This window comes from Loxodonta africana, chromosome 11, assembly GCF_030014295.1.
Source record: "Loxodonta africana isolate mLoxAfr1 chromosome 11, mLoxAfr1.hap2, whole genome shotgun sequence".
Taxonomy (NCBI): domain Eukaryota; kingdom Metazoa; phylum Chordata; class Mammalia; order Proboscidea; family Elephantidae; genus Loxodonta; species Loxodonta africana.
The window spans coordinates 2,564,754-2,592,107 of NC_087352.1; the positions used below are offsets into that span (position 1 = coordinate 2,564,754).

General features: G+C 52.1%; 1 protein-coding gene across 1 annotated transcript; it reads right to left on the bottom strand.

The window, feature by feature from the left end:
- Positions 1-5,900: 5,900 nt before the first annotated feature.
- HPN (hepsin) lies at positions 5,901-25,961 on the bottom strand. Its single transcript, XM_064293564.1, has 12 exons — positions 25,946-25,961; positions 19,643-19,744; positions 19,517-19,558; positions 11,865-11,994; positions 11,671-11,793; positions 11,488-11,528; positions 11,154-11,319; positions 10,860-11,050; positions 7,026-7,121; positions 6,709-6,851; positions 6,363-6,527; positions 5,901-6,144 (listed from the first exon to the last, which is right to left on the bottom strand). Exons 1-12 carry the CDS (start codon positions 25,959-25,961, stop codon positions 6,106-6,108), a joined length of 1,254 nt encoding a protein of 417 aa, XP_064149634.1. The 3' UTR covers positions 5,901-6,105.
- Positions 25,962-27,354: the final 1,393 nt, after the last annotated feature.

Consider the following 27,354-nt stretch of genomic DNA (forward strand, 5'->3'; position numbering starts at 1 on the left):
GGGCTCAAGCATAACAACGATTGTGAGAATGGTGCAGGACTGGGCAGTGTTTTGCTCTGTTGTACATGGGTCACTATGAGTCAGAACTGACTCAACAGTACCTAAAATCAACAACAACAGCAACAAGGAATTTCCCTTTAAGATTTCTCATTGCTGGTGTATAGAAATCCAACTGAGTTTTTTTTGTTGTTGTTGTTGACCCTGTAGCCTACAACTTTGCTAAAATCCTCTATGAGCTCTAGAAGTTTTCTCGTGGACTCTTTGGGATTTTCTGTATATAGGATCATATCATCTGTGAATAAAGATAACTTTACTTCTTCTTTTCCAGTCTGGATACCTTTTATTTATTTTTCTTGTCATATCGCCATCGCTAGGACTTCTAATACAATATTGAACAGAAGTGGTGAAAGTGGGCACTCTTGGCTTGTTCCCAGTTTCGGGGGGAAAAGTCTCAGTCTTCTCTCTCCATTAAGTATAATGTTGGCTGTTGGCTTTTCAAATACGCCCTGAATCATATTGAGGAATTTCCCTTCCAGTCTAATCTTCTTTAGGGCTTTCATCAAGAAAGGCTGTTGGAGCACACAATACAGGGGAGGTCAGCACAACTGGACTAAACCAAAAGCAAAGAAGTTTCCTGAATAAACTGAATGCTTCGAAGGCCAGAGTAGCAGGGGCAGGGGTCTGGAGACCATGGTTTCAGGGGACATCTAAGTCAATTGGCATAATAAAATCTATTAAGAAAACATTCTGCATCCCACCTTGGAGAGTGGTGTCTGGGGTCTTAAATGCTAGCAAGCAGCCATCTAAGATGCATCAGTTGGTCTCAACCCACCTGGATCAAAGGAGAATGAAGAACACCTAGGACACAAGGCAATTATGAGCCCAAGAGACAGAAAGGGCCACATGAACCAGAGACTACATCATCCTGAGACCAGAAAAACTAGATGGTACCCGGCTACAACCAATGACTGCCCTGACGGGGAACACAACAGAGAACCTCTGAGGGATCAGGACAGCAGTGGGATGCAGACCCCAAATTCCCATAAAAAGACCAGACTTAGTGGTCTGACTGAGACTAGAAGGACCCCCGTGGTCATGGCCCCCAGACCTTCTGTTGGCCCAGGACAGGAAACATTCCCAAAGCCAACTCTTCAGACAGGGATTGGACTGGACAGTGGGTTGGAGAGGGAGGCTGGTGAGGAGTGAGCTTCTTGGATCAGGTGGACACTTGAGACTATATTGGCATCTCCTGCCTGGAGGGGAGATGAGAGGGTGGAGGGGGTTAGAAGCTGGCGAAATGGACATGAAAAGAGAGAGTGGAGGGAGAGAGCGGGCTGTCTCACTAGGGGGAGAGTAATTGGGAGTGTGTAGCAAGGTGTATATGGGTTTTTGTGTGAGAGACTGACTTGATTTGTAAACTCCCGCCTAAAGCACAGTCAAAATTATAAAAAAGGAGAAAGGCTGTTGGATTTTATCAGATGCTTTTTCTGCATTCATGGAGATGATCATGTGGTTCTTTTCCTTTGTTCTATTGATGTGGTGTATTATGTTCACTGATTTTCTATTGTTGAACCATCCCTGCATTCCTGGAATAAATCTCACTTGGTCATGGTGTGTGACTCTTCATAGACTGTTGGAGTCTGCTTCAAACTGTGTTCTTTTCAATTCCCTCAACTGCGTGTGAAAGCTGGACAATGAAAAAATAAGACAAAAGAAGAACTGATGCATTCCAATTGTGGTGTTAGAGAAGAATATGGAATATACTGTGAACTGCCAGGAGAATAAACATATCAGTCTTAGAAGAAACACAACCAGAATGTTCCTTAGATACGAGGATGGCGAGACCTCATCTCGTGTACTTTGGACATGTCATAATAAAAGACCAATTGCTATAAAAGGACATCCGTGTTTGGAAAAGTAGACGGTCAGCAAATACAAGAGAAACCGTCAACGAGATGGATGGATTGTCACAATAGCCAGAACAACGGACTCAAATATACCAACAATCATGAAGATGGCACAGGACCAGGCAATGATTAGTTCTGTTATAATGTCGTCATGACTTGATGGCAGCTAACAGCAACAACAGCCCTGGCAGAGGGGATTCAGATTTAGGTAGTGAGGACCTTCAAAGTGGGTGTCCCAAAGGATCTTCTGTGGCTCTGGGGCTTCTCACAAATCCAAGCCAACCCGTTATGTGGTCCAACCAGGTGGGACAGAGGGCTGCCTGGGCCAGGCTCTGATTTGCAGCCTCCCTCCCACTCCATCATGGCTGGGTGGGACCTCTCATCCCTCCCCCTGCCTCAGAGAAATCTTTGGGTTAAAGTCTCCCATCTTCACCCCAGGATACTGACAAGTGTCTGGAGTTATGTGATCCCCTGGAGGCCCAGAGGACTCCCCAGAAGGTCAGTGTCAAGCCTTGTCAGTAGAGGGGGGCTGGGAGTTAGGGACTCAGTACGCTCTCGTGAGATGTACTCACAGTTCCCACTCCCATCTTTACCCCCCAGATGGGCCACCTTGGTCAGATTACATAGCCCTTCGGTAGCATGTTGGACCCCACAGCCCCTTCCTCCTGACTTGTATGAGGATTAACAAGTGTTTCCCAATGTGTGGCACACAGACCACCAGTACGAGAGCCCCAGGTATATGTAGGAGGGCAATGAAGAACCATTTGTTATTATTTTGGTAGTATTTGTTTATTTAATGTATTTGTTCTGATTTTATACATCAGAAGTGAGGCTGGGATATAAAAGACAGTGTCTGTTGGAATGCTCACTCGAGTCCTGAGCCACCGTGTGAGAGGCCCAACTGTCCGGAGGCAGCCATGCTGTGAAGAAGCCCAAGCCACTTGGACAACAATAAGTAGGTAGTCCCCGCCGAGCCCAGGCTTTGAGTTATTCCTGTCCAAGCACCAGATGTGTGAGGAATGAAGCCTCCCGGTGATTCCAGTCCCCAGCTGTTGGGTCACTTCCAAAGTTTAAGTGTGCTAGTTGAGAATCTGGACATGATGCAGCAGACACAAGCTGTCCCTGTTGTGCCATCTGACAAGCAATCCACGAACATAATAAAATGGTTGTTCCCTTAGGCTGCGAAACTTGGGGTGGTTTGTTGTACAGCAATAGAACTCAGGCTGCCGCTCATGTAGCAACTGCATATTTAATAGAATTACTAGCGCTTTGCTCAGAAACTAGCATTCCATTTCCCTATTTATGTCACTGTTTGAGTGTTGACAACAATTATTTCTGAGTGTAAAATGGCCTTCATAGTCATCATTACTTCTTCTTGTTGTTAGGTGCCGTCGAGTCGGTTCAGACTCATAGCCACCCCACGTACAACAGAACGAAACACTGCCCGGTCCTGCGCCAACCTCACAGTTGTTATGCTTGAGCCCATTGTTGCAGCCACTGTGTCAGTCCATCTCAGTGAGGGTCTTCCTCTTTTTCACTGACCCTCTACTTTACCAGTCGTGATGTTCTTCTCCAGGGACTGGTCCCTCCTGACAACAAGTCAAAGTGTGTAAGATGAAGTCTTGCCGTCCTTGTTTGTTACTAATGGTGCTGCTTTACTCGTGGAATCAATATTGTGGAATAATAACTGTACATTTCTCCTTCAACTCAACTGCAAGAGTGCCAGTTTATAAACCACACATGGAGCTTTCCATTCTGAGTCACAGACAGAAGGCTTTTCTATATTTGAAAGTGAATAATCAAATATAAACATGAAATATGAATGTAAAATCATGGTTGTGTTCCTGATGTGGTGACATGAATTAGAGAAGACGGAGCAAATGGTTCTGGCCCAGAGATGCACAGCAATGACGTGGAAGGAGGAGCTTTAATACTCAGCCTTTCTGAAGAGCGAGACCCAGCAGAACCCTCAAAGCAACTCTGTGGTTGTTGTTATCATTTTTCTAATACCTGCAGAGCTGTCTTGGGAGAAGTGCAGCCAGAGTGCTCCTTAGAAATGAGGATGGCGAGATTTTTGTCCTATGTACTTTGGACACCTTACAAGGAGGGACCAGTCCCTGGAGAAGGATATCATGCTTGGTAAAGTGGAGGGTTAGTGAAGAAGAGGAAGACCCTCAACGAGATGGATTGACACAGTGGCTGCAACAGTGGGCTCAAGCATAACAACGATTGTAAGAAAGGTGCAGGACCAGGCAGCGTTTCGTTCTGTTGTGCACAGGGTCGCTATGAGTCGGAACCGACTCAACGGCACCTAACAACAACAACAACAATGGAGCTCCTTGGGGAGTAGGAGTACCAAGGCTGGTAGGAGAAACTGAGTCTCACCAACTCCTGGCAGACAAAGGAAACTGGCAAATGGCTGTTGAGTGAATGGCAATCCCCCTCCACACCTCCCAGAGAACAATAATGCTGACAGAGCCCAGAATGGCTCCCTAGTAGGTCACCTATTGGTTTTTAATGCCCAAACTTGACCCGGATTTCTTAGAATTGGGTTGCATCTTCTCAGATCCCCAAAAGCTGGGTCCTGTGTGGTCAGACTTCACCAGGATGAGCTGTGTCCTCAGCCAGCCCAGGACATGGTCATATCCTCTCAGAATTCCCAGGTGGGCCACGTTCTCAGAGTCCCCCAACTTCCTAAAACGCATGTATCTCTCAGTACAATTCTCAGCAGACAACTCTGAAGGAAAATTTACAGTCACAACCCTCAAGTCAATGCATTCCTCACAAAGCAATGTGTGAGCAAAGTCTCAGCAAAGTCTCGACTCGCGTCCCAGATAAGACAGGTAGGAAGCGCAACCAACACGAGAAGACCTCTGGAAGACCTTCACGGAGTGTCTACAAATGAGATGGGGCTGGTGTGCTCCTGACAGACAAGGCAAGTTGGGGGCTCAGCCTTGCAAAGGTTTGGTAAGCAGGGAGCGATAATTCGAACATTTTCCAACCGGATAGTTACTTACTCAAATGTGTTTCCCTTTATCTAGTTATGTTTTAGAAAATTGTTGGAGGGCTTGTGGGTGATGGGTGATGCATTATAATTCTTATCACTTAAACTCACGGGAAACGGGCACTTGGTGGGCGTTTTCCCTCAGAGCGTCTAGTTTTCAGCAACAGTGGCCAAGGCCACAGTAAACGCCTTAATTTCTCACCGGTTAGGAGAGATAGCGCCCCCTGGTGTCCATCGGAGACACCAAGAAAATCTGCAGACGCTGCAAGGACAGAGTGGGGGAGGGAGGTCCGCCCGGAGGGCAGCTGGGACCCGATCCCCAGCAGGAGGAAGGGGTGGGGGGAGGTCCCAGGCTGTGCTCACAGGGCGTAGTGCCCCCCACCCCCAAGCTTGCAAGGCCCTATTTCCTGTGTCAGCCCAAGATGAATGTCTTCTGCTTAGTGGCAGCGACCACGCGATGGGATGAGGGATGAGCACGTGACCCAAATCTGTCCAATGAGTGCCAAGTCTGGGATTTTTTTTTTTTTTTTTTGCTGGAGCTATTGGGAAAAACGCATTCCCTTTCCAGGATATGAACCTGGGGAGACATCTCTGCCTCTGGTTGCCAGGGAGGCTGCTAGAAAACAAAACTGACAGAGAGTAAAGCAGGTCTCAGAAAAGAAAAGAGACGCAGTCCTGATGAAAAGTATTTGAGCAGCTGGAACCAGCAGAACCTGCAGTCAGTGTTGTCCAGGGTATTTCCAGTTAAATAAACTAATGAAATATTTTCTCTGGAGCCAGTGGGCGTTGGGGATCAAGCTCCCTGCCTGATTTGTGCCAGGCCATAACTCCTTTTTTTCCCTCCCCCCAAAATGTCCTCATTGCTGCTTACATTTGCGAACTCAGAGGCCACATTAATCAAAACCATCTTTATTATTTAAAGAGCATCCTGTGGCCAGGGGCACCTATACCGGGTCCCCGGACAGCTGAAAAATATTTACATGGGCGTCAAGAGGGTGAGACTTGGGTGGTCCCAGGGCTGAGTGGGCCCGCCACTGTGGAACAGAGGTCCTAGACCGAGGACATCCTTGGACCTGTGTGCTGGGCCCAAGAAGAGTTCCTTCCCAGGCCCAGCATGGACCCCACCATGTAGGGCTGGAGCCACATAGATCAGCTTGGGCCCTGGAGGCGTGGGCTGTGAGGAGAAGTCACAGGTCACAGCTGGATCACCATGCCACTGGCTTCGGAGTGAATCTGGGGAAAGACAACTGGGGGCTTCCAAGATCTGAGAGGCTTCCCCCAATGCCTCACAACTAATCTCCCTCCCCAGAAACCCTTTGAAACCAATCTATTCCCTAGAGTGCCCTCTTCTAGGCCTGAGGATGAGTTTCTGAAAACTTTCCACTTTTATTTTTCCCATTAGAGTCTCAAACATTCCCACCCACGGGCTCCCACCTGGGTGTAACTTTCACCTTTATGGCCTGGAAGATCCACTCCCGGAAGTCACTGACTTTGGTGTAGACACCTGGCTTCTGGGCCAGGGCGCAGCCAGTGCCCCAGCTCACAATGCCACACAACCGCCAACGTGGGGTCCGAGAGATGCTGTCCTCACACACGAAGGGGCCACCGCTGTCACCCTGGAGGGGGAGGGAGGCCTGTCTGGAGGCTAAGATGCCTGGCCAGGAGGCCCTCTAGGATGCCCATGGGCTGTGGCCACTGTGCCCTCTGGCCCCAAGATAGGGAACCCGACCACCCATTGCTACATGTCCCCTTCCCGGAGTGGCAGGGGCCAGGGGCCACCCACACACAGTCCCTCACCTGGCAGGCATCAATGCCACCCTCTAGGTAGCCAGCACAGAACATCTTGGGCTTGATCTGATTCCCATAGAAGTCAGGGCCGTTGCAGACATCATTGCTGATTATGGGGACTCGGGCCTCCTGGAGTACCCCAGCCTGTTGGCCTGGGGGCATGCGGGCAAGGCTGGCCAGAGCTGGGAGCACGCACAACCCCTTCCCTCCTGGTGCCCACCCCAGGCCTTTCGGGGTCCCTCTAACCCAGGGCCCAGGAGTCACTCGAGCAGCCCCAGGTCAGCGTCTCCCTCGAGGTGGCTTCATGGCAGGGAGCAGGCACTCACCATAGTACTGCGTGTTGCCCCAGCCAGTCACGGTGCACAGCTTGCCGTCCACCAGGGCCTGGCCAGCGGCCGGGAGGCACACAGGCTGGATGTACTCTACAGGAGAAATCGCGCTGGTCCGGGCCCTGCCGGCCTGCCCCACCAGGTGCAAACCTCTGTCCCGCTGCCTCTGCAGCCCCCGGCCCACCCTTCCCTCAGTTCTTTTAGCGACAATCGTAGCACGTTGCTGTCTATCGAGGGCTCTCTATGTGCTAGGCTCTTTCCTACGTCAGCTCCTTTAGTCGCCCATCAGCCAAGGGAGGTAAGGGCTACTATTCTCCCATTTTACAGAGTCGGGGGGATGAGGCTGAGCCACTTGCCCAAAGTCTCACAACGAATCAATGGCTGAGCCAGAATTTGAACATAGCTTGGCCCAGCTCTCAAGCCTGTACTTTGTGTGTGTGCTTTAATGAAAGTTTACAAATCAAGAACGTCTCTCATACAAAAACTTGTACACGCCCTGCTATGTACTCCTAGCTGCCCTCCCTCTAGTGAGACCGCACATTCCTCCTCGCCACCCGGTGCCCACACGGCCCCGTGTGTCCACTGGAGCAAGAAGCGCACTCCTCAGCAGTGTCGTTTTCTATCCCATAGTCCAGTCCAATCCCTGTCTGAAGAGTTGGCTTCGGGGATGGTTCCAGTCTTGGGCTAACAGAAGGCCTGGGGACCATGACCTCTGGGGTCCTTCTAGTCTCAGTCAGACCCTTAAGTCTGGTCTTTTTACGAGAATTTGAGGTCTGCATCCCACTGCTCTCCTGCTCCCTCAGGGGTTCTCTGTTGTGTTCCCTGTCAGGCCAAGCCAGTACTTTTAACTATGGCCCATTAGGATGCCCCAGCCTAGAAGGATACTTTGTGAGAAGTAGAAAAAGTTATCCTTAAAATAAAAAAAAAGGCCAGACTTACTGGTCTGACAGAAACTGGAGGAACCCTGAGAGCATGGCCCCCGGACACACTTTTAACTCAGATTAGACAGCCAAAGATTAGACAGGCCCGTAAAACAAAATGAGACTAAATGGGCGCACCAGCCCAGGGGCAAGGACGAGAAGGCAGGAGAGGACAGGAAAGCTGGTAATGGGGAATCCGAGGTTGAGAAGGGAGGGCGTTGACGTGTCGTGGGGGTGGCAACCAATGTCACAAAACAATACAGGCATTAATTGTTTAATGAGAAACTGATTTGCTCTGTAAACCTTCATCTAAAATATAATTAAAAAGAAAGAAAAAGGCCCCCTTATTTTGAGACAGTGGACTTCTACATGTCAGAAGATCATCATCCCCATCCCTGTGAGAATATGGTGCCCCTGAGACGCAGCATCCTTGTGCAGTGCACAGCCCACACCAATGGTCTCAGCAGCCCTGACCGCCACCTGCCTGTGCCTCACATCTCTCCTCCATAACATGGAAATAACCGTCGTTTCCCCCCGGGGGCTGCAGTGAGGAAGTGGTGAAGTGTGAACAGCGCACCTGGCAAGAAGAAAGTGCTCCATAACTAGACTAGCGGTCGACAACAAAAATAGCAGTAAGCACTAACATTTCCTGAGTGCTTGCTAAGTGTGAGCGCTTTACGTGTATCTGAGCCCTAGGAAGCCATTTTACAGATGGGGGAAACTGAGGCACGGGGAGGCTAAGCTGTGTCACGCACCCAGAAAGTTCTTGAATCTAACCCCAAAGCCCATGCCGCTACTCCCACAGCTGTGTGTCTCAGACCTATGCCGTGCTCACCTGTGTCCCTGTGGACACTTCCTTATTTTAACATTTTTAACCCCCTCATTCTTTTCACTAAGGGAAAGGGCTTGTTTTGTTTCGGTTTAAAGGAAAACGTATATTAAAAAAAAAACAGTGTCGAGTCGATTCCTACTCATAACGACCCTACAGGACAGAGTAGAACTGCCCCACAGGGTTTCCAAAGAGCAGCTGCTGGATTTGAACTGTGAACCTTGTGGTTAGCAGCTGAGCTCTTAACCACGGTGCCACCATGGCCCCACAAGGAAAATGCGTATCACTCCCCAAAATGGAGAACCAGTATCAAGGATCATTAAAAAAAATCACAAAAGTAAACACAATGCAAACAGCCAGCGGAACTGAATTCCCTAGCAGCGTAGGCTGGAGTCAGAAGCACGGAACTCAGCGCTACCGGGCCAGGCCCAAGTCTTTGCCACTCTCCAGCTGTGAGAGCCGGGAGCATTATGTAACTGCTCTGTGTGGGACCCCTTCCCCATGTGGGCAAAGAGGGTCCTAAGAGTATCCACCCTGACGAGGACTCTGAGAGCGCTAAATGCTTTCTTACACGGGAGACACAACAGTGCCTGGCGCACGGCGGGGGGGTGGGGGGTGGGGGGTGGACAGTGCGGGTGCTGGTTTCCATCATCATCGTTACTGTTTATTTATAGTATTATTTATTATATTACTTCATTATTATTATTATCAGGAGCCCTGGTGGTGTAGTGGTTAAGAGCTCAGCTGCTAACCAAAAGGTCTGCAGTTTGAATCCACCAGCCGCTTCTTGGAAACCCTATGGGGTAGTTCTCTGCCCTACAGGGTCGCTATGAGTCGGAATCGACTAGAGAGCTACGTCTTTTTTATTATTATTATCCTATGTTACTTCATTACTATGAAGGTCATTACCATCATTGTTTTTATTACTACTATTAGGTGGTGAGCTGCTGTTGGCTGAAGGCCAAAGCTTACTCTTCGGCCCAAAGGGAGGTGAGCACCGGTTGGAGAAGGGTTAAGGACATGTTGGTACCCAGGTGAGTCTTTCTCACTGAGACCAAGGAAACGCTCCACAGAACGGCATGGGGAATGACTCCTGACTTTCTCTCTGATTCATCCTTTTTTCTTTTAATTTTTTCGGTCACACTTTTATTGAGATACAATTCACGCATTATACAATAGACCCATTTAAAGCGTACAAGTCAATGCTTCTTAGTGTACTCACAGAGTTGTACAACCTTTAAGTGTTGTAGAGTACTTTCTTCAAGGCCCAAAGAAACCTTGTGCCCTTTAGCTATCGCCCCCTAACCTCCCTGCCCCATCCCCACCCCAGCCCTAGGCAGCCACTAACCTACCTTGTGTCTCTACAGATTTACCTATTCTGGACATTTCTTTAAATGGAATCCTACCTCTTTCACTTAGCATCACGTTTTCAAGGCTCTTCTGTGCTATATCATGAATCGGTACTTTGTTCCTTTTTATGGCCAGTTGGAGTGGCTGGTGGATTGGAGCTGCTGACCTTTTGGTTAGCAGCCCCACTCTTAACCACTGTGCCACAAGGGCTCCCTGCTAACCAAGAGGTCAGCAGTTGGAATCCACCAGCCACCCCTTGGAAACCCTATGGGGCAGCTCTACTCTGTCCTATAGGGTGGCTATGGGTTGGAACTGACTCAATGGCAGTGGGTTATATATATATATATACACATTTTGTTTATCCATTTCTCAGCTGATGAACATTCGGAGGTACTCCACCCTCTGGTTATGAATAATGCTGCTACGAACACTCGTGTACACACTTTGGCGTGGACATACATTTTCATTTCTCTTGGGTGTATGTATACCTAGAAGTGGAACTGCTGGGTCAAACAGTAACTCTATGTTTACATTTCTTAGGAGCTGCCAGAGTTTTCCAAGTTGGCTGCTCCAATCATTCCTATCTAATGCCCACTTTGTGCCCAGTCGAGATCATCCTCCTTTTCACCATGGACCCCCGAATCATAAGTTTGCTCTCCTACACCCCTGGCACTCTCCTTTGTCCTTTCAGGCCTCTGGAGTCCCTGTGCCAGTGCTCAGCCCCAGGCTTACCTGTGAGGGGCAGGGGGCTGGAAAGGTGGACGAGGGCAATGTCGTTGCTGTTCTCCTCACTGTTGGAATCGTGGAAGGGGAGATAGCCCCCATGGTAGACCACTGCCTGTACTCCCAGCTGTAGGCCATGAGGCGAGGTCTGGGCCACCGCACCAGCAAACACCTGCCATCTGGACAGAACCCGGTTCCGCCTGCCGGGAAACAGGAGGGAAGGGTGGTAGCCTGCCTGAACACAGCCTCACCCATCTCTCTGCTTCCTTCCACCCTCATATCAGAACTGTGGGGAACACTCACTCAGGGAAGCAGTGGGCAGCTGTCAACACCCAGTCACCAGACAGTAGGGACCCCCCACAGAGGTGTGCCCCATCGTAGCGAAGGCTGACTTGCCAGGGCCACTTTCCCAGGCTGGTGTCCTGGCCTCCCACGATGCGATCGACAGGCAGCTTCCTGCGGCCACAGTCTATGGGAGATGGGGCAGTCAGGGACAGGTGGTGGGGCATGGAACCCAGGGCCCAGGTTTCACCCTGCCCTAAGGGATCTCAGAGGACAGCCCTGCCCTGGGGGTCTGAGGAGACACAGCCCCACCTTGGGAGATCTAAGGGGGAGAATTCTGAGTTTTAGATCTTACCTTGGCAGATGGTAGTCAAGAAACGACCCCTGGGACAGTCACTGTGAGAAACAGGGATAGAAACAGAATCAAAACCACGGAGACTAGGATAGCTGGAAGGAAATGAGGAAGAACAGGTAGGGGTGTCTCAGGGGCTGTGGGGGTCTGGGATACATGTCCCCACCTGTCCTCCACCCTGCTTACCACACGGAGATGACCTCTAGCAGCCTTCGGGCGTGGGGCAGCCTTCCCTCATCGACGCAGAAGAAGCCCGATGTACCATTGGCACCTGCCACCCGCACGTCTAGCTCCGAGTGGTCCAGTGCCCTGGGCAGGGCAGGGGTCAGGCCTGTCCTCCCATCCCTCCCACCTCCCACCCTCCGGGGATGTCCCAGTACCTGAGAAAGCCCATTTCCTCACAGCTGAGCCCGGCCACCCTGGCGTTGGAGCGCGAGGAACACAACAGCCGCCACGTCCCTTCTGTCTCGTCAAACACCATGAGCCGAGAGTCCACTGGGCTGACCTGCACTGCAGGGTGACAGGACCGGGGGCCGCCTGGGTCAGTGTGGCCAGGCTCCTGACTAGCCTTCCCCCCGCCTCCCCTTCTCCTTACCTGTTCAGCCTTGTGGTTCTAGTCCTGAATTCCAGTGGGGCCAATCAGAGCACTCCACATCCCCCACCCCCTGCCCCATTCATGGTTCCTAGAAGGATACATGACTCAATTTGTATCAATGAACAGCAGCCCCAAGACTTTGGCCAGCCCTACTGGGAACCAGGGGATCTTCTCTTTCCTCGGGACTCCTAGGCTGCCTGCTCAAGAGACGCAGCTCTGGAATCTCACTTGGACATTTGCAAAGAGGAAAACTGTTTCGGCTGCGTTTCCAAGAAAACGGTGTGTGAGGCTGAAGTGGCTGGGGCCATCTTTGCCCACACGAGGGGAAAGGGAAGCCAGCGTGGAAGAAAGCCAGGAGGGATTTCTGACAACATCTTTAAAGCCCCTTGACGCAGCCAGGCCTGAAGTACCCCCAGAATTGTTCGTTAAGTGAAACAAGGATTTTCGTTTTTATTTAGCCAGATTTTTTTCCCTTTTGCCTTTTGCAGCCTAAAGACCCCTGAAGACATCAGATTGCCAAAATGTTTAAATAGATGTCCCATAACCAAAAAACCAAACGCATTGCGATCGAGTCAATTCCAACTCATAGCGACCCTACAGGAGAGAGCAGAACTGCCCTTTAGGGTTTTCAAGGAGCGGATGATGGATTCGAACTGCTGACTTTTTGGTTAGCAGCCAAATGCTGAACCAGTGCACCACCAGGGACCCAGCTGTCCCACAGCCTTTAAAAAAAAATAACGATTTTTTCTGCAGAGCTTGTTGGGCCTTGAATATGCTAAAATGCATGATATCGCTCCAGGCGGAAGATGCAGTGCTCACCCGCTCAGTTAACAAATATTATGTGGACACGCTCCAGGCCCAGCCCTGTGTGGGACGATGCCAGGGACGCACAGATGACTGAGGCAGCCCTGGCTTTGCCCTCACCCAGCCAGAGGCTGAGGGGAGAGAGAGAGCAATAAAAACGCCACCCAGCCAACACCCCAAAACCAGCAGTAATGAGAGGTAGCCTGCAGGAAGGCTGAAGAGAGCCCTGAGGAACTGTTCTGAGGGACTGCTTCCTGCTCCCCCTGCACCCCTCACACCCTGTTCCCCCAAGGAACCCTGTATCCACCTGAGTCAGGGCACAGCCCTTAGGAGTATTTACGTATATTTACCAAACACTCAGTATGCATGTGCCAGGCCCCGTTGTCGACAGTGAACATGCTGCCACAGCAATGAACAAAGCAGCCAGAAACCGCTGCCCTTGTGGAGCCCAGTAGGTGAGATGGGTAACGAACAGAGCGAATGATGAGTAAACTAGATGGTACATAACAGGTAGTAAGGGGCCATGGAAGAAAATAAAGATGACAGAGGGAGGGGGAGTGCTGGCATGGGGGATGAAATCTTCAACAGGTGAGCAGAGAAAACTTCTCTGGTGGCGCAGTGGCTAAGCATTTGGCTGCTACTCAAAAGGACAGCAGTTCGAATCCAACAGCTGCCCCTTGGAAACTGTATGGGGCAGTTCTACCCTGTCCTATACGGTCACTGTGAGTCGGAATCGACTCGACGGCGACAGGTTTGGTTTTCTGGTTTTATATAAACAAAGATCTGAAGGAGGTGAGAAAGTCATGAAAATATGTAAGGGAACTGCCAAGTCCAGAGACCCAGAGGCTGGGGGTGGGCCCGGTGTTGGAGAACAGCCAGGAGGCTGAGGGAACGGCATGTGCAGAGACCCAGAGGCTGGGGGTGGGCCTGGTGTTGGAGAACAGCCAGGAGGCTGAGGGAACAGCAAGTGCAGAGACCCAGAGGCTGGGGGTGGGCCTGGTGTTAGAGAACAGCCAGGAGGCTGAGCAGACTGAGTGGGAGGTGAGGTGGAAGATATCAGTGAAAGAACTGGCTTCCACCTGGGTGAGGTGCAGCCAGAGGACGGCCCTGATCTGACTCAGGTGTTAACAGGCTCCCTCTGGCTGTGTGTGGGGAACAGACCGTGGGGGCAGGGACCAGAACAAGGAGACCAGGGAGGAGGCTACTGTGAAGGTCCTGGTAGGTGTTATGGATTGAATTGTGTCCCCACTCCAAAATATGTGTCAACTTGGCTAGTCCATGCTCCTGGTATTGTGTGACTGTCCACCATTTTGTCATCTGATGGGATTTTCCTAGGTATTGTTAATCCTACCTCTATGATGTTAATGAGGTGGGATTAGCAGCAGTTATGTTAATGAGGCAGGACTCAATCTACAAGATTAGGCAGTGTCTTAAACCAATTTCTTTTGAGAAGAGAGCAGAGAGACATGGGGACCCATGCCACCAGGAAAGAAGCACTGGGAGCACAGCGTGTCCTTTGGACCCGGAGTCCCTGCACAGAGAAGCTCCTAGACCAGGGGAAGATTAATGTCAAGGACCTTCCCCCCGAACTGACAGGGAAAGCCTTCCCCTGGAGCTGGCACCTTGAATTCGGACTTCTAGCCTCCTAAAGTGTGAGAGAACAAACATCTCTTTGTCAAAGCCATCCACGTGTGGTATTTCTGTTATATCAGTGATAGTTAACTAAGATTGTAGAAGAAGGTGGAGACTGGACCACGTGGGGGCAGCAAAGGGGGAGAAGAGTTTAGATTCCGGATAGATTTTATAGGTGGAGCCAACAGTACGCTCACAGACGGAATATGGGTGTGAAGGAGGGAAGGGTCAAGGAAGACCTTGAGGCGGTAGGCTCCAGGAAGGCCAGAGATACTAATAGAGGTGGGGTAGGTAGGGATGGGTGGGTTTGGGGCAAAACCAGCTGTGAAAGCCTTTGCCCTTTTCCCATGAGCCTCTGGTGTAGCCAGTGTTTTAGGAAACTAAGTTCGGCGCATGCTTACTTCTGCATCCTCTTAGGAGTAACGTGGCGAGGCCATACACAAACCGAGCGGTCTTTCTGCAGCCCCACAGATCTGGATGAGGAGAAGCAGGACTTCCAGGGAGGGCCCTGCCCTGCATGCCTGCTGCCGTGTGAGGGCCCACTGCGTGCGTAGAGCCATGTGAAGGCCCACTGTGTGCCCGGTGCTGTGTGAGGCCTACTGTGTGCCCAGTGCTACGCTACATGTTCTCCCTGCCCCGCCATCAACCAAGGCCTCACCACACCCCCAGAGGCCACAGCCTTATCCCCATTTTCCAGCTGGGTAAGCTGAAGCCTAGAGAGGTAGGGTAACTTGCACAACACCATGGAGCAAGTGAAGGGCAGACAGAGGGCTTCAATTCAGGCCTGAGGGACTCCAACCCCCAAACTTTCAATGTTGAGATTCTCTCAGGTGACTTCTCCCCTGAGAGTTAAACGGCACCACGGTAATCATAACCCTCAACAAGCTGGACTGACACAGTGGCTGCAACAATGGGCTCAAGTACAGCAACGATCATGAGGATGGCGCAGGAGCAGCCATTGTTGCCTGGGGTCGCTATGAGTCGGAACCGACTTGATAGCACCTAACAGCAACAACGATGTTCAATGGCGAGTGGCAGTGGGCTGGCCCCATACTGGGTGTGTTGCTGGGGGTGGTTCTTTGAATCTCACAACCACCCTGAGAGGTGAAGACCATTTCTACACCCATCTTGCAGATGGGGAAACTGAGGCTTAGAGAGGAGGAGTCACTTGCTCAGGGGCACACAGCTAAGAACTAGCAAAGCCAAGACTCGAGCCCAGGCCCACCAACCTGTGCGCTCCCTGCTTCCTCTCCTGGGGGCCTCACAGGGACTATTGCCTGTCCCCACCCCAAACCCACTCTTCCACAGCCAGGACTGAAAAGCTCCCTGGCCACCTTGTCTTAACTATGGCCTCCTGCTCCAGGAGTGAAGGCAGGGGACGCCTGGCTCCTCTGCTGGACTGCGCCCACCACCTTCTCAGCTCCGAGACCAAGACTAGGGGATGTGAGGCACCAATCGGGGGTGGAGGTGGATTCTTAGCGAAAAATGGCTTCTCACTGTTCCAGAAATATAGTTTCCAGAAAGTATAAGGTTTTAAGAAAAAAGTATCACTTAACGTGTATTTTTCAGGGAGGCTTCAATTATTTTTAAAACCACGTTCCATGTCACTGTTTCTCATTTTTTAAATTCTTTATTCTTGTTTTTATTATTTTAAGCAACACATAAAGTGTGTTCTGGGTCACCTGGTTTGCTTACCGAACTCTCTGATCTATTTAGAGGTGTGAAAAAACCCAGGAAAATGAGGTGGGGCTATAGACAGTGTTTGGGTTTTGGTTTTTTTTTTTTGCTTGTTTCTTTCTTTTGTAATTTCCCAACTTTTTTGAAGAACTCAAGTACAATCGAAGGACAAAGGTACTGGTGTTAGCTGGCACCTGGTCTGAATCACAGCCCAGTTACTTTCCACCTGGAGGCCCAGGGCAAGTTAGTTATCTTGTTGATTTGTCCTTGGCTTATTCATTAAGCAAAGATTTCTTGAGTACCTACTATGTGCTGGGCACTGTCTGGGACTGTCAACAAAATGTCCCTACCCTCCTGGAGTTCGCCAGGAATTAACTGTGAGTGTGAGGATGGCTTTACCAGAGGCAGCATGGACGGCCACGGGGTAGGGAACATGGAGCCTGGGGGTCCAGGAAGGCCTCACTCAGGAAAGTTAAGGCCTAAAGAGTGAGAAACAAAAAGCCAACATTTATTGAGTTGGTTAAGAATCTCTAATTCTCACTTGATGACTCTTATCCCACTTACAGATGAGGAAACTGAGGCTCAGAGAGGGTCTAGGCTGGGGTGAGGCCCCATAGCTCAAAAGTGACAGTGCAGAACCAAACCTGCCTTGAAAGGAGAAAGGCTTTGGTACAAGGATGTTTCAGGGGGTGAGGCAGTATGGGCTACAGTCTGGAGGATTCTGGAAGCAGGTGCAGGGTGAGGGTGGAGAGGGGTCTACACCCACAAGGGCCTTGGACACTGTGGTGAGGGGTCGGGGAACCACGGGGGGGTTTCCAGAAGGAATGTCATGGATTGAATTATGTTCCCCCAAAAATATGTGTATCAATTGGGCTGGGCCATGATTCCCGATTCCCGGTATCCTGTGACTTTCCTACAGGTTGTGAATCCTGCCTTTATGATGTTAATGAGGGAAGATGGGCGGCAGTTGTTTTAGTGAGGCAGGACTCAACCTACAAGACTGGATTGTGTCTTGAGGCAATCTCTTGAGAGATAAGAGAGAAGTGAGCAGAGAGACAGAGGGACCTCATACCATGAAGAAAGCAGTGCTGGGAGCACAGCGTGTCCTTTGGACCTGGGGTCCCTAGTCTGGGGGAACACTGATGAGAAGGCCGACAGAGAGCCTTTGCCTGGAGTTGAAGCCCTGAATTTGGACTTTTAGCCTACTTTACTGTGAGAGAATAAAATTCTCTTTGTTAAGGACATCCACTTGTGGTATTTCTGTTATAGCAGCTCTAGATGACTAAGACAGGCTTTGGTGCAACAAGGATGTCTGAGGGAGTGAGACAGTGTGGCCTGCAGTCTGGAGGATTCTGGAAGCAGGTGCAGGGTGAGGGTGGAGAGGGGTCGACACCCACAGGGACCTTGGACACTGTGGTGAGGGGTCAGGAAACCATGGAGGGGCTTCCAGCAGAGCGAGATCCCTTTACCCTACTACTTAGTCGATACGTGGTCTTGAACAAGCCAGTTCACTTCACTGGGCCTCAGTTTCCCCCACCTGCAAAACATGGGTGATGATAATAGCCCCAACTTCATAAGGCTGTCGGGTAAAAGGCTGCAGCCAGGGCCTGGCATACAGTAAGCCTTTAATAAGGCAACTGGCTTAGTTGTTTGAGAAGCAATGTAGTGTACTAGTTAGACACTAGGGCTGGCCCTGACTCTAAAACTCAAACCCATTGCCATCCTGTCGATTCTGACTTATCCCAACCCTATAGGACAGAGTAGAACTGCCCCATAGGGTTTCCAAGGAGCGGCTGGTAGATTCGAATTAACCGACCTTTTGGTTAGCAGCTTAGCTCTTAACCACTGTGCCACCAGGGCTCCTCAGGCCCAGACTGCCCAGGTTTAAATGCCAGCCCTGCCAGTCACTAGCTCTATGACCTGGTGACTTACTTGGCCCTTCTGCACTCCAGTTTCCCCATATTAAAACAGTCTGATGAGAGGATTTAATGAAATGACAGCCAAAAAGCCGAGGCCTGTGCGTGCACAGATGAACGCTCGCAGGTGCTGGCTGTGACGATTAACACCCATGCTGGCTCTTCTTGTTCGAATGTTCGTTTCTTCCCTTATGTGGCCCAAATCCTTTATGGAATTAGTTCAGGCCCGTGGGCATGAAAAATACACCCCAGCACCTAATTTTCCCTTTCTTCCTGCCACCTTGGGCTACAAAACAAACCAAACAGAACACTCGTTGCTGTCAATTCTGACCCATAGCAACCCTATAGGACAGAGCAGAACTGCCCCCTAGGGTTTCCAAGGAGCGGCTGGTGAATGTGGACTTTGGGTTAGCAGCGGAGCTCTTAAGCCACTGCGCCACCAGGGCTCAGGCTACAAAACAGCATCTTGAAATAAGCCTTTGTATTCATTCCACAATTAGTTTCTGCAGCTATTTATTCACGTGGTCGCTCATTCCCACTTGCCTGAAGACTCATCCGTGCCAGAGGAGCCATTCCTGGCTCCGCCATTTACCAGCTGTGTGCCCAATCTGGTCCTCACTTCCCACATCTGTAAAATGGGGACAGTGATAGCAGCATCTCTTAGGAGGGAGAGGTAGAAGGGTTCACTGAATTAAGATAAACACAAACCTGTCGCTGTCAGGTCGATTCTGACTCATAGCTACCCTACAGGACAGAGTAGACCTGCCCCGTAGCATTTCCAATGAGAAGCTGGTGGATTCGAGCTGCCGACCTTTTGGTTAGCAGCAGAGCTCTAGCTCCTCTCAAACGTGTTTTGACCACAACCCACAGTAAGACACATATTTTTACGTCATGATGGATGTAGCCCATATGTGCTCTGAGATCTGCGCAAACCACTGCATTGCTCTGCGCCTCAGTTTCCTGATCTGTAAAATGGGGGAAGATAATAGTCCCACCCTCAGAGGGCATGAGATCGGATGTGTATAAACACATAAAACTGAAAGAAAAGATTAACAAAACTTTTCCTTACTGAGAGAGATGCACTGTAATGTTTTCTAATCTAATCTGTTTCATAATTTGAAGAAATGTAGTTTACAACTCACTAATTTGATTTTGTGATGAAACGTTAGCACCTTGGCATTTAGGAACAGTGGATTAAGACATGCGGAGTGTTTGGACTGGTGCCTGGTACACAGTAGGCGCTCAATACATGTGCACTATTAGCATTTATACGTGCATTTCTGCATTCATTCAACAGATATTCTTACTGAGCCCCAGATAGGCAAAGGTTCCTTCCAGAGATCCCCAGATGGGGGCCTGGGCTCTCGTATCCAGGAGTCCCCAGAAGGCCCCGGCCTGCTTTACTCACCTGGGTACAGCGGCTCCTGATCCCTCCTGAGTAGAACAGTCACTGCAGAGAAGGTAGAGGTGAAGTCAGGTGGGCTGGGGGCTCCAGGGGGCAATGGGAGGGAGAGGCACAGGGGGCCGCTCTCACCAATGGCCCAGGATGCCGCCCCGATGCCTGTCAGGAGCAGCAGGGTCCCCGCAGTTAGAGCTGCCACCTTGGATCCAGAACAGCATGGCACCGTTTGGCCACCTGCAACAAACACCATGCTGGGGCCACTGCCAGGCCTGTCCTCATCAGCAGGGTCTGGGCTCTGGGCCAGTTCTGCTCTGATGCCCACCCACCACCCAGTGCTAACTTACCATGCCTGAGTCTGCCATGCCGTGGGCCACCTTCCCAGGGCCAAGCAGTTGACACGGCCATCCTCCCCTGCCATGTGACAACCAGGTGCCTACCTCCCCAAGGGCTGACCAGCTGGGAAGGGGGCATGACTAGGACAGCTGCCACCTCCCTGTCTCCACTCCTGGCCCTTTCCTGGCACTTAGGGGACACGGCATTTTATATCTCTCCTCGCTCATTCTGCTGTTGTTTCTTGGCCCTCTCACTTCTGCTAACATTCCCAGGGATTCTTGGAGCCTTGTGGGGACAATGACCCCTGGTCTTTGCCCTCTCAGGCCCTATCTTCCCTGCTGTTTGGCAAGGTCCAGCAGCCATGTTTTGTTCTGATATTCTAGACCCTCTGCCCACTGGGTCCCCCCACCAAGACCAGCTCCAAGGTCAAATTTGCTCCTGGAGGTTGAGAACCAAAGTATGGAAATTTACCAGCCTTGTTTCAAAATATTGGCCTCACCCTTTCCTAGCTGGGACATTGGGCAGGTGGTTTCACCTCATTGAACCTCAGCTTCCCCATCTGTTAAATGGGCATCCTCTTAGCACTCACCTTTAAAGTTCTGTCAAATAGGAATAATAGCCAAACTCTTACCAGAACCTTACTATGTACCAAGCATGGCTCTAAATGCATTAGCTCGGTCCTTATCTCAAGCCTCCGTTATGATTCCTATTTTGACGTGAAGTTGCATGCCCAAGATGACTCAGCCAGGAAGGGGCAGAGCTGAGTCCTGGGCAGATTTGCTACTGGGTCTCAAGCATATAATCCACTGGGCAATACTACCTCTCACTGTTCTGTAATACCTGTATATAATAAAAAGCAAAAAACCAACCCATTGCCATCGAGTCAATTCCGACTCACAGTGACCCTATAGGACAGAGTAGAACTGCCCCATAGGGTTTCCAAGGAGCCACTGGTGGATTTGAATTGCTGACTTTTTGGTTAGCAACTGAGCTCTTAACCACTGCGCCACCAGGGCTCCAGTATGTAATAAGAGCTCAATAAATGCTTTATAAATCAGCAGAGCCGTACGGCCCTAGAAAACTCCCTTCACCTCTCTGAACCTGTGTTGTCATTGGTAAAATGGGGCTTTATTCATTCATTGTCCTACTGAGCACCCACTACACATTGGCACCATTCTAGGCTCTAGGGACCTACCCCAAAACAAGGCTGATGAGATTCTGCCCCTCACGGGACTTACAACCTCATGCGTGTTAACAGGGGGTGGGGAGAGCATAAACAAATAAATGAACCCAATAACTTCTAGACTGTGCAAAGGCGAAAAAGAAGATAACAAAAGTCAGCGGCAGCTGGTGGGCTTCTGCAGGGGGTCAGGGAGGCCCCCATGAAGGACGACTTTTGAGCTAAGCCAGCGAGAACAAGCAGGATATGTTAGAGAGCTGGAGAGGCCATTGGTGGAACCAAGACGGCGTCAGCTTGGGGTAGGTAGCTGGAACCAAGGCCGGGGCCAACAAGGGAAGTCTGGTGGTCCAGGAAGAAGAGAGATTCTATTCTCAGGGGCCTTTGGGGATTTCAACCAACCCCTTTGCTACGGATTACGGGAGGACAGAAGAGAAAAGGCCGCTGAAAGCCTTCATTGCCCCAACCGCCTTTGGCATCTGCAAGGCTCTCCCTTTTGTATCTGTGGTAGTATGGCTGGCAGGGGCAGGGCCAAGGCAGCACACAGAACAGAGCGGGGTGTGGTCCAGGACCTTCTTCGAACAACTACTGTCTGGGTGTCTTAAGAATGTGAGAGCCCAGAGTCTCACATTGAGGCATGGGAGGGCCCCAATGGGCCAGCCCAGATGAGTCCCTGTGGGTTGATCCCTGCCCGTCTTGGGAGGCACTCTTAGGCTTGCTCCCCAACTCTGTCTCCATCCATTGTCCATTGTCCTGGCAGCCATCAGGCTGGTGCTGGCTCCTTTGTTCTCAGATGTGCCTTCCAGGGCTTTGGGCTACTCAGAATCCAGCCTGGTGGCGCTGACGCATCTTTGGGATAGTTAGCGTCGGCTCCCGTGTATCCTAGGATGAGGAAGAACCCCCTTCCATGCCCTCTAATTTGGGGGAATTTGGGCAACTCCAAAACAGTTTCCTTTGTGGGCCAGGAAGTGACCTTGATCCGGGTCCCCTGAGAGAGATGCATCCGTGCTACGTATCCTTCGCTGGGACAGGAAGCGTATTGCTCTGGTCCTCTGGCATGAAATCCGTCCTCACTGTGCATCTTTGCTGGGACAGTGTCTTAGTCATCTACTGCTGCTACCACAGAAATAGCACAGGTGGATGGCTTCGACAGACAGAAGTTTATTCTCTCACAGTCAGTAGGCTAGAATTCAGGGCATCAGCTCCAGGGGAAGGCTTTCTCTCTCTGTCAGCTCTGGAGGAAGGTCCTTGTCATCAATCTTCCCCAGTTGAGGAGCTTCTCAACACAGGGAACCCAGGTCCAAAGGACACACTCTGCTCCTGGTGCTGCTTTCTTGGTGGTATGAGGTCCCCTGTTTCTCTGCTCGTTTCTCACTTTATATCAAGAGATTGGCTTTAGACACAACTTAATCTTGTAGATTGCATCCTGCTTCATTAACATGACAGCTGTTAATCCCACCTCATTAACATCATAGAGGTAGGATTTATAGCACATGCGAAAATCACATCAGATGACAAAATGGTGGACAATCACACAATATTGGGAATCAGGGCCTAGCTAAGCTAACTCACATTTTGGGGGACATGACTCAATCTGTGACAGATAGAAGTGGCCTCCCTCTGTGGAAGAGGTGCCACCCTTGCCCCGTGACTCCTCAGGAGCAACAGGGCCTTTTCTGTAAGCCCAGCCTCCCCCACCTCCACTTCTCCCCGAGGCTCTCTGCTCTCTGCTTCTTCGGGCACCTCCTCGCTGTCCCATTCTTCTCCCAGGACAGTGCTTCCACCCCCATTGTTGGGCTGCAAAGACCCTCACAGGTGACACCCTTGGGTCTGTGTCCCTAAAAATCCGCTCAATTGATAGTTCAGTGTCTCAGTCCTCATCCTATGTGACTCCTTGGCGGTATGTGGCCCTGACTTTCCTCCTTGGGCTTCTGGGACACCACGCTCATCTGTCTCTACTCTTCCGATGGTGCTTCCCTGCCTCCTCCCCACCTACCCATTCCCTGAAATCTGGCATCCCCAGCAGGGGTCCTGACCCTCTCTCTTCACTCCTCCCTGCTCCCAGGCCTGTTTCACCCACCTCCACGGCTCCAGTTTCTCCTCTCGGTTTCAGCCCTGAACTCTCCTTGGATCTCAGTCCCGAGGCCTCCTGGATACGTCCTCCTGGGCTTTCCCCAGGCCTTCCACACCCACCAGTTTCCATTCTGGCCTCAATTTCTCCCCCAATCACTTCTTCCTCCAGGTCCTGAGTCAAGGGCCCTTGTCTCCAAGACTGTCCTTCATTCTCAGGACACCTCCCCCACCAGTTTGCCACCCCCACAGCCTGTCGCCAGGCCTCCTGAGCACCTCTCCTTCCCACCTCCTCTTTCCCTTCCCTGCTGCCTTGGCCCAGCCCTACCTCCCCCTGAGCTGCAGGCCTCAGGCTTGTCCTCTGTCCACCCTCCACACGGAAGTCAGGGGGACCTCCCTAAAACCCATATCCAACCTTGTCCCTTCTCTGCGACTTCCCAGTGCTCCGGACAGAGTCCGAGACCCTCAGCCCTGCATTTCCACCCCTCAAGGACACAAGCAGAGCTTTTAGAGATTTGGGGGTTGAAAATATGCCTCCCCAGACCTCCAGACACCTAATAAACCAAAACCAAACCCATTGCCGTCGGTCAAGTCAACTGCCCCATAGGTCTCTACAGCTGTAAATCTCTACGGAAGCCAGCTGCTACATCATTCTCCCATCGAGCAGCCACTGGGATCAAACCTCTGACCTTTTGGTTAGCAACTGAGCCCTTTAACCACTGCCCCACCAGGGCTCCTCAGACACCTGACAGAGCTTCCAAAAAGCAGCCAAAATCACCAAATTGGCAAAACACAAGCTAGAAAAGAGAAACAAAGAGTAACCACTAGCGCCATCTTGTGGAGAGACCCAGCACTGCCAGGGAATATGCTCTCCACGAAAAATACGCCAACAGGTGCTGATTCAGCTTGCTCATCTCACCTCCCTCCTAGCTGCATCTCCAACTTTACCTCCAGAAATACCAGAATTCTCTGCGTATCACTGCACACACCCAGCAGTTTGTCACCCCTCAGATTTTAGCCAAACTGTTCCCCATGCCTGGCACACCCTACCCACCCCCTACTCATTGAGGGTCTACTCAGAAATCACCTCCTTCAGTTCCAAGTCCCTGGGTAGTGCCAAGAACCTCCATTTGGGTATACTTCCACGCACGCAGTAATAGCCACACAACCTGCAGCAGCAGCAGCGGCGGCTCTCAGAATTGCGTTGGCTCACAGCCCTTCATGAGGACGGTACCATCACCATCACCTCCCCTTCCCATTTACAGGAGAAGAAAGGAGCCCCAAAGAGGTGCAGCCACCTGCCCCAGGTCACCCACCAGGTGAGTGCAACATCAGAACTTTTCAGCACCTGTGCCCAGGTGTGACCTCCCCCACCTTTCCAGAACCAGGGCCAAGCCACCCAGGAACACGCCAAAGCCCACTCGGCATCTTTTCTCTCCTTGTACCCAGACCCACTGCTGTGCATCTCTCTGGGCCTTTTCTGCTTTCCTTCCCTGATTTATTCATCCACAGGCCCCAGTCCTGGTACCTCCCTGCAGTCAGCTCCAGGAGGGAAATCATCCCAAACGTGCGAGTCTCTGCCATCCACCTGCCCAGCCAGGTTGCCGTTCTTTGGCCGACAGGAGTCATGCCCAGCAGAACCTGGGGTTTCCACCCAGTAACGCTTTTCCTGAGCAGCCGGCAGCCTGAGTTCACTCCAGGCCAAAGCTTACTGACGTAGGGTCTGAGTTACTAACTGCTGAGACCTGAGGATGCCAGAGATCCGTACTAATAAATCCAACCAACACCCCAGCTTATCCTGTACATTATCACATTTAAATTCTTAGATGCACTATTCTCTGCTCCACTTTACAGATGAGGAAACTGAGGCCCAGAGAATGGAAGCTGCTCGTCCAAGTCCACTGAGCTGGGAAGTGGTACCACTCGGGATTAAACCCAGATAGTTTGGTTGCAGGAAGAAGGGAAGGAGTCAGCCCAGCTGAGGAAGAGCAGAAAGGTGTAAGGCCGTCCCTAATCTGGCCTCTCCAGCTGGTGCTCCAGGGTGGGAAAGCTTGAAAGCCAGGTCACCTGGAGCCAGCCACTTCAGGGGCTGCCAGAAGCCCTAGTGGGCCAGCCACTCCGTGGGTGGTTTCTCTGCAGTCTCTCCCCTCTCCATCCATCCAGGCCAAGTTCAAAGTCCTCCCTCTGCTCTTTTGCCCATGAAGCCAGGAGGCAGGAGGACTGTCTGGAATCAGTGGGGGTCCCTGGAATCCAAGTCCACCAGCCTCGGTCACGACCACGACGGCTGTGGTTCACTGTGTGTCTTACGTGTTGTTGAGCTCCACGCTGGTGGCTGGTGCCTTGTGTGTGGTCCACGCTCCCAATGACCCCGCAGAGGCAGTATTAGGATCCACGCTTGACCCAGGAGGATACTAGAGCCCAGAGAAACCATGTCGCTTGGACAAGATCACACAGGAAAACAGTGGCAGGGGCAGATTCAAACACGGGCCTCTGTGCTTGACTCCAGAGCCTGTGTCCTCAACCACATTAACTACGGTGTCCTCATGTTAGCCCCAGGTAGAGGGCAGGTCCAGGGTTAGCTGAGAAATCACCGGGGTGAGGGGAAACTGAGGCACACAGCCAGGAAGGCAATCAGAGGTAGCAGGGGCGCAGGCAGAGGCACACACAGAAAATTTGGTTAATTGTTAATCAGGTGGAGGAGGCCTCAGAAGGGGGTGGGGATGTGCAAGGGAGTGGTACCCAGGGAGGGGGGCTCTGAAGGGGCGGAGGGCTGAGAAGAGGTTCCGGGGTGGGGGGGGCCCAGGGGTGGCCTCTGAGCAGGGCCAAAGCGGGGGCTTGGGGAAAGGGGTACTCACCCTCCTTCTCCGCCATGTCCCGGCCTCTCGTTAATGATTCCCAGGCTGACCTCCTGGGCCAGGGCGGGACCTGTGGGGAGACGCACGGGGAGGCAGGGCCGGGGGGGGCCTGGCCCAGCCCTGGTGCCCCCAGTCCCAGGCGCCCATCCAGGGAGGCTGGAGAGACTGGGCCATGGCCAGAGCACGCCGTGATCACGGATGCAGATTGGGCCTGGGTTCAAGGATGGGGTCACTGTCTGACTAGCAGCCAGGGAACTCCTGAATTCGCCGAGCTGGGAGCCCCCCGTTCCTGGACCTGGGGGACGAGGGGATTGAGAGACTAAACTTCTGGGTGTGAGGGAGGAGGGGGCTGGGCCCTGGACTCCTGGGTCTGAGGATGGAGAAAACTAGGGGCCCACCTCCTGAGTGGGAAGGAGGAGGGAGCTGGAACTCCTGGATCCTTGAGGAGAGACCAGGGAGCCCCTCTTGGTGCCCCTGCAAGCTCCTGGGTTAGGAGGTGGGCACCAGGGGTGGGTAGGGGGTGGGGGGACCCACATCCTTTGGACTGAAACCATGAATCTGGGGGCCCTCATCCTTACCCTGGGGTCCGGCAGGCGGGATAGAGCTGCGGCTGGTGCAGGTCTAGGGTCAGTCTCCCGGCCTGGATGGGAGCATGGTGGCCCCACAAGAGCGGGCGGCCTGGAAGGCTGAGGTGGCTGCAGCGGGCGTGGGGCCTGCTAGGCCTGGCTGCCTCACCTGAGGAGGAGGGGGCTGGGCAAGAGGCGGAGGAAGGGGTGGGGAGGGGCCGGACAAGGGGATTGGCAGCGCAGGAGGCCACCTGGCCAGTGGGGCCGGGCTTGTGGGGGCTGAACCAGGCGGGCACAGCTGGCCCGCCTCCAGTTGGCCTGGGGGCCCAGGTGTGACAGTCTGCGGGGAGGTGGGAGCAGGGACAGGCTTGGTCCCGCCTGGGCTGAGAGCCAGCATTTGGGGAGATAGAGCAAGCTGGGGGGTGCTTCGAAGGATTGCAGGATGGGGGTACAGATCGGAAGGAACCAAAAAGAGGGCCCCAGCTGCCCCAAGCCCACTCCTGCACCTGTCTCTTCTCCCGTCTCCTGCCCAGCCCCTGCCCAGCCCAGCTCCAGCCCTAATCCAGCCCCTTCCAGCACCCCCTGCCCAGCCCCAGGCTCACCGCTGCCCTTGCATTTTCTGCACCCCCTGCCCAGCTCCCGAACTAGGCAGCACCTTCCCCGAGCTCAGTCCCAGCCCCAGCCCCAGACCCCTCCCCTGCCCCTTCCCAAGTCCCTAGCCCAGCCCCACCCCCACTGCCCTGCTCATCCCCACCCCCCCATCCCTGACCCAGCTCCCTTCCCCCCACCTGCTTTCCTACAAGTCACAGGGGCTGGTTTGCTTTGGCAGCCTCTCTGCAGCCT

What these genes read in the sequence shown, in the direction of transcription:
- HPN (XM_064293564.1), bottom strand. An exon ending in CTTGACTACCATCTGCCAAG is followed by an intron (nt 11,320 to 11,487) that starts GTAAGATCTAAA and finishes CATCTCCCATAG; the next exon opens with ACTGTGGCCGCAGGAAGCTG. An exon ending in GGGCAACACGCAGTACTATG is followed by an intron (nt 6,852 to 7,025) that starts GTGAGTGCCTGC and finishes GCATGCCCCCAG; the next exon opens with GCCAACAGGCTGGGGTACTC.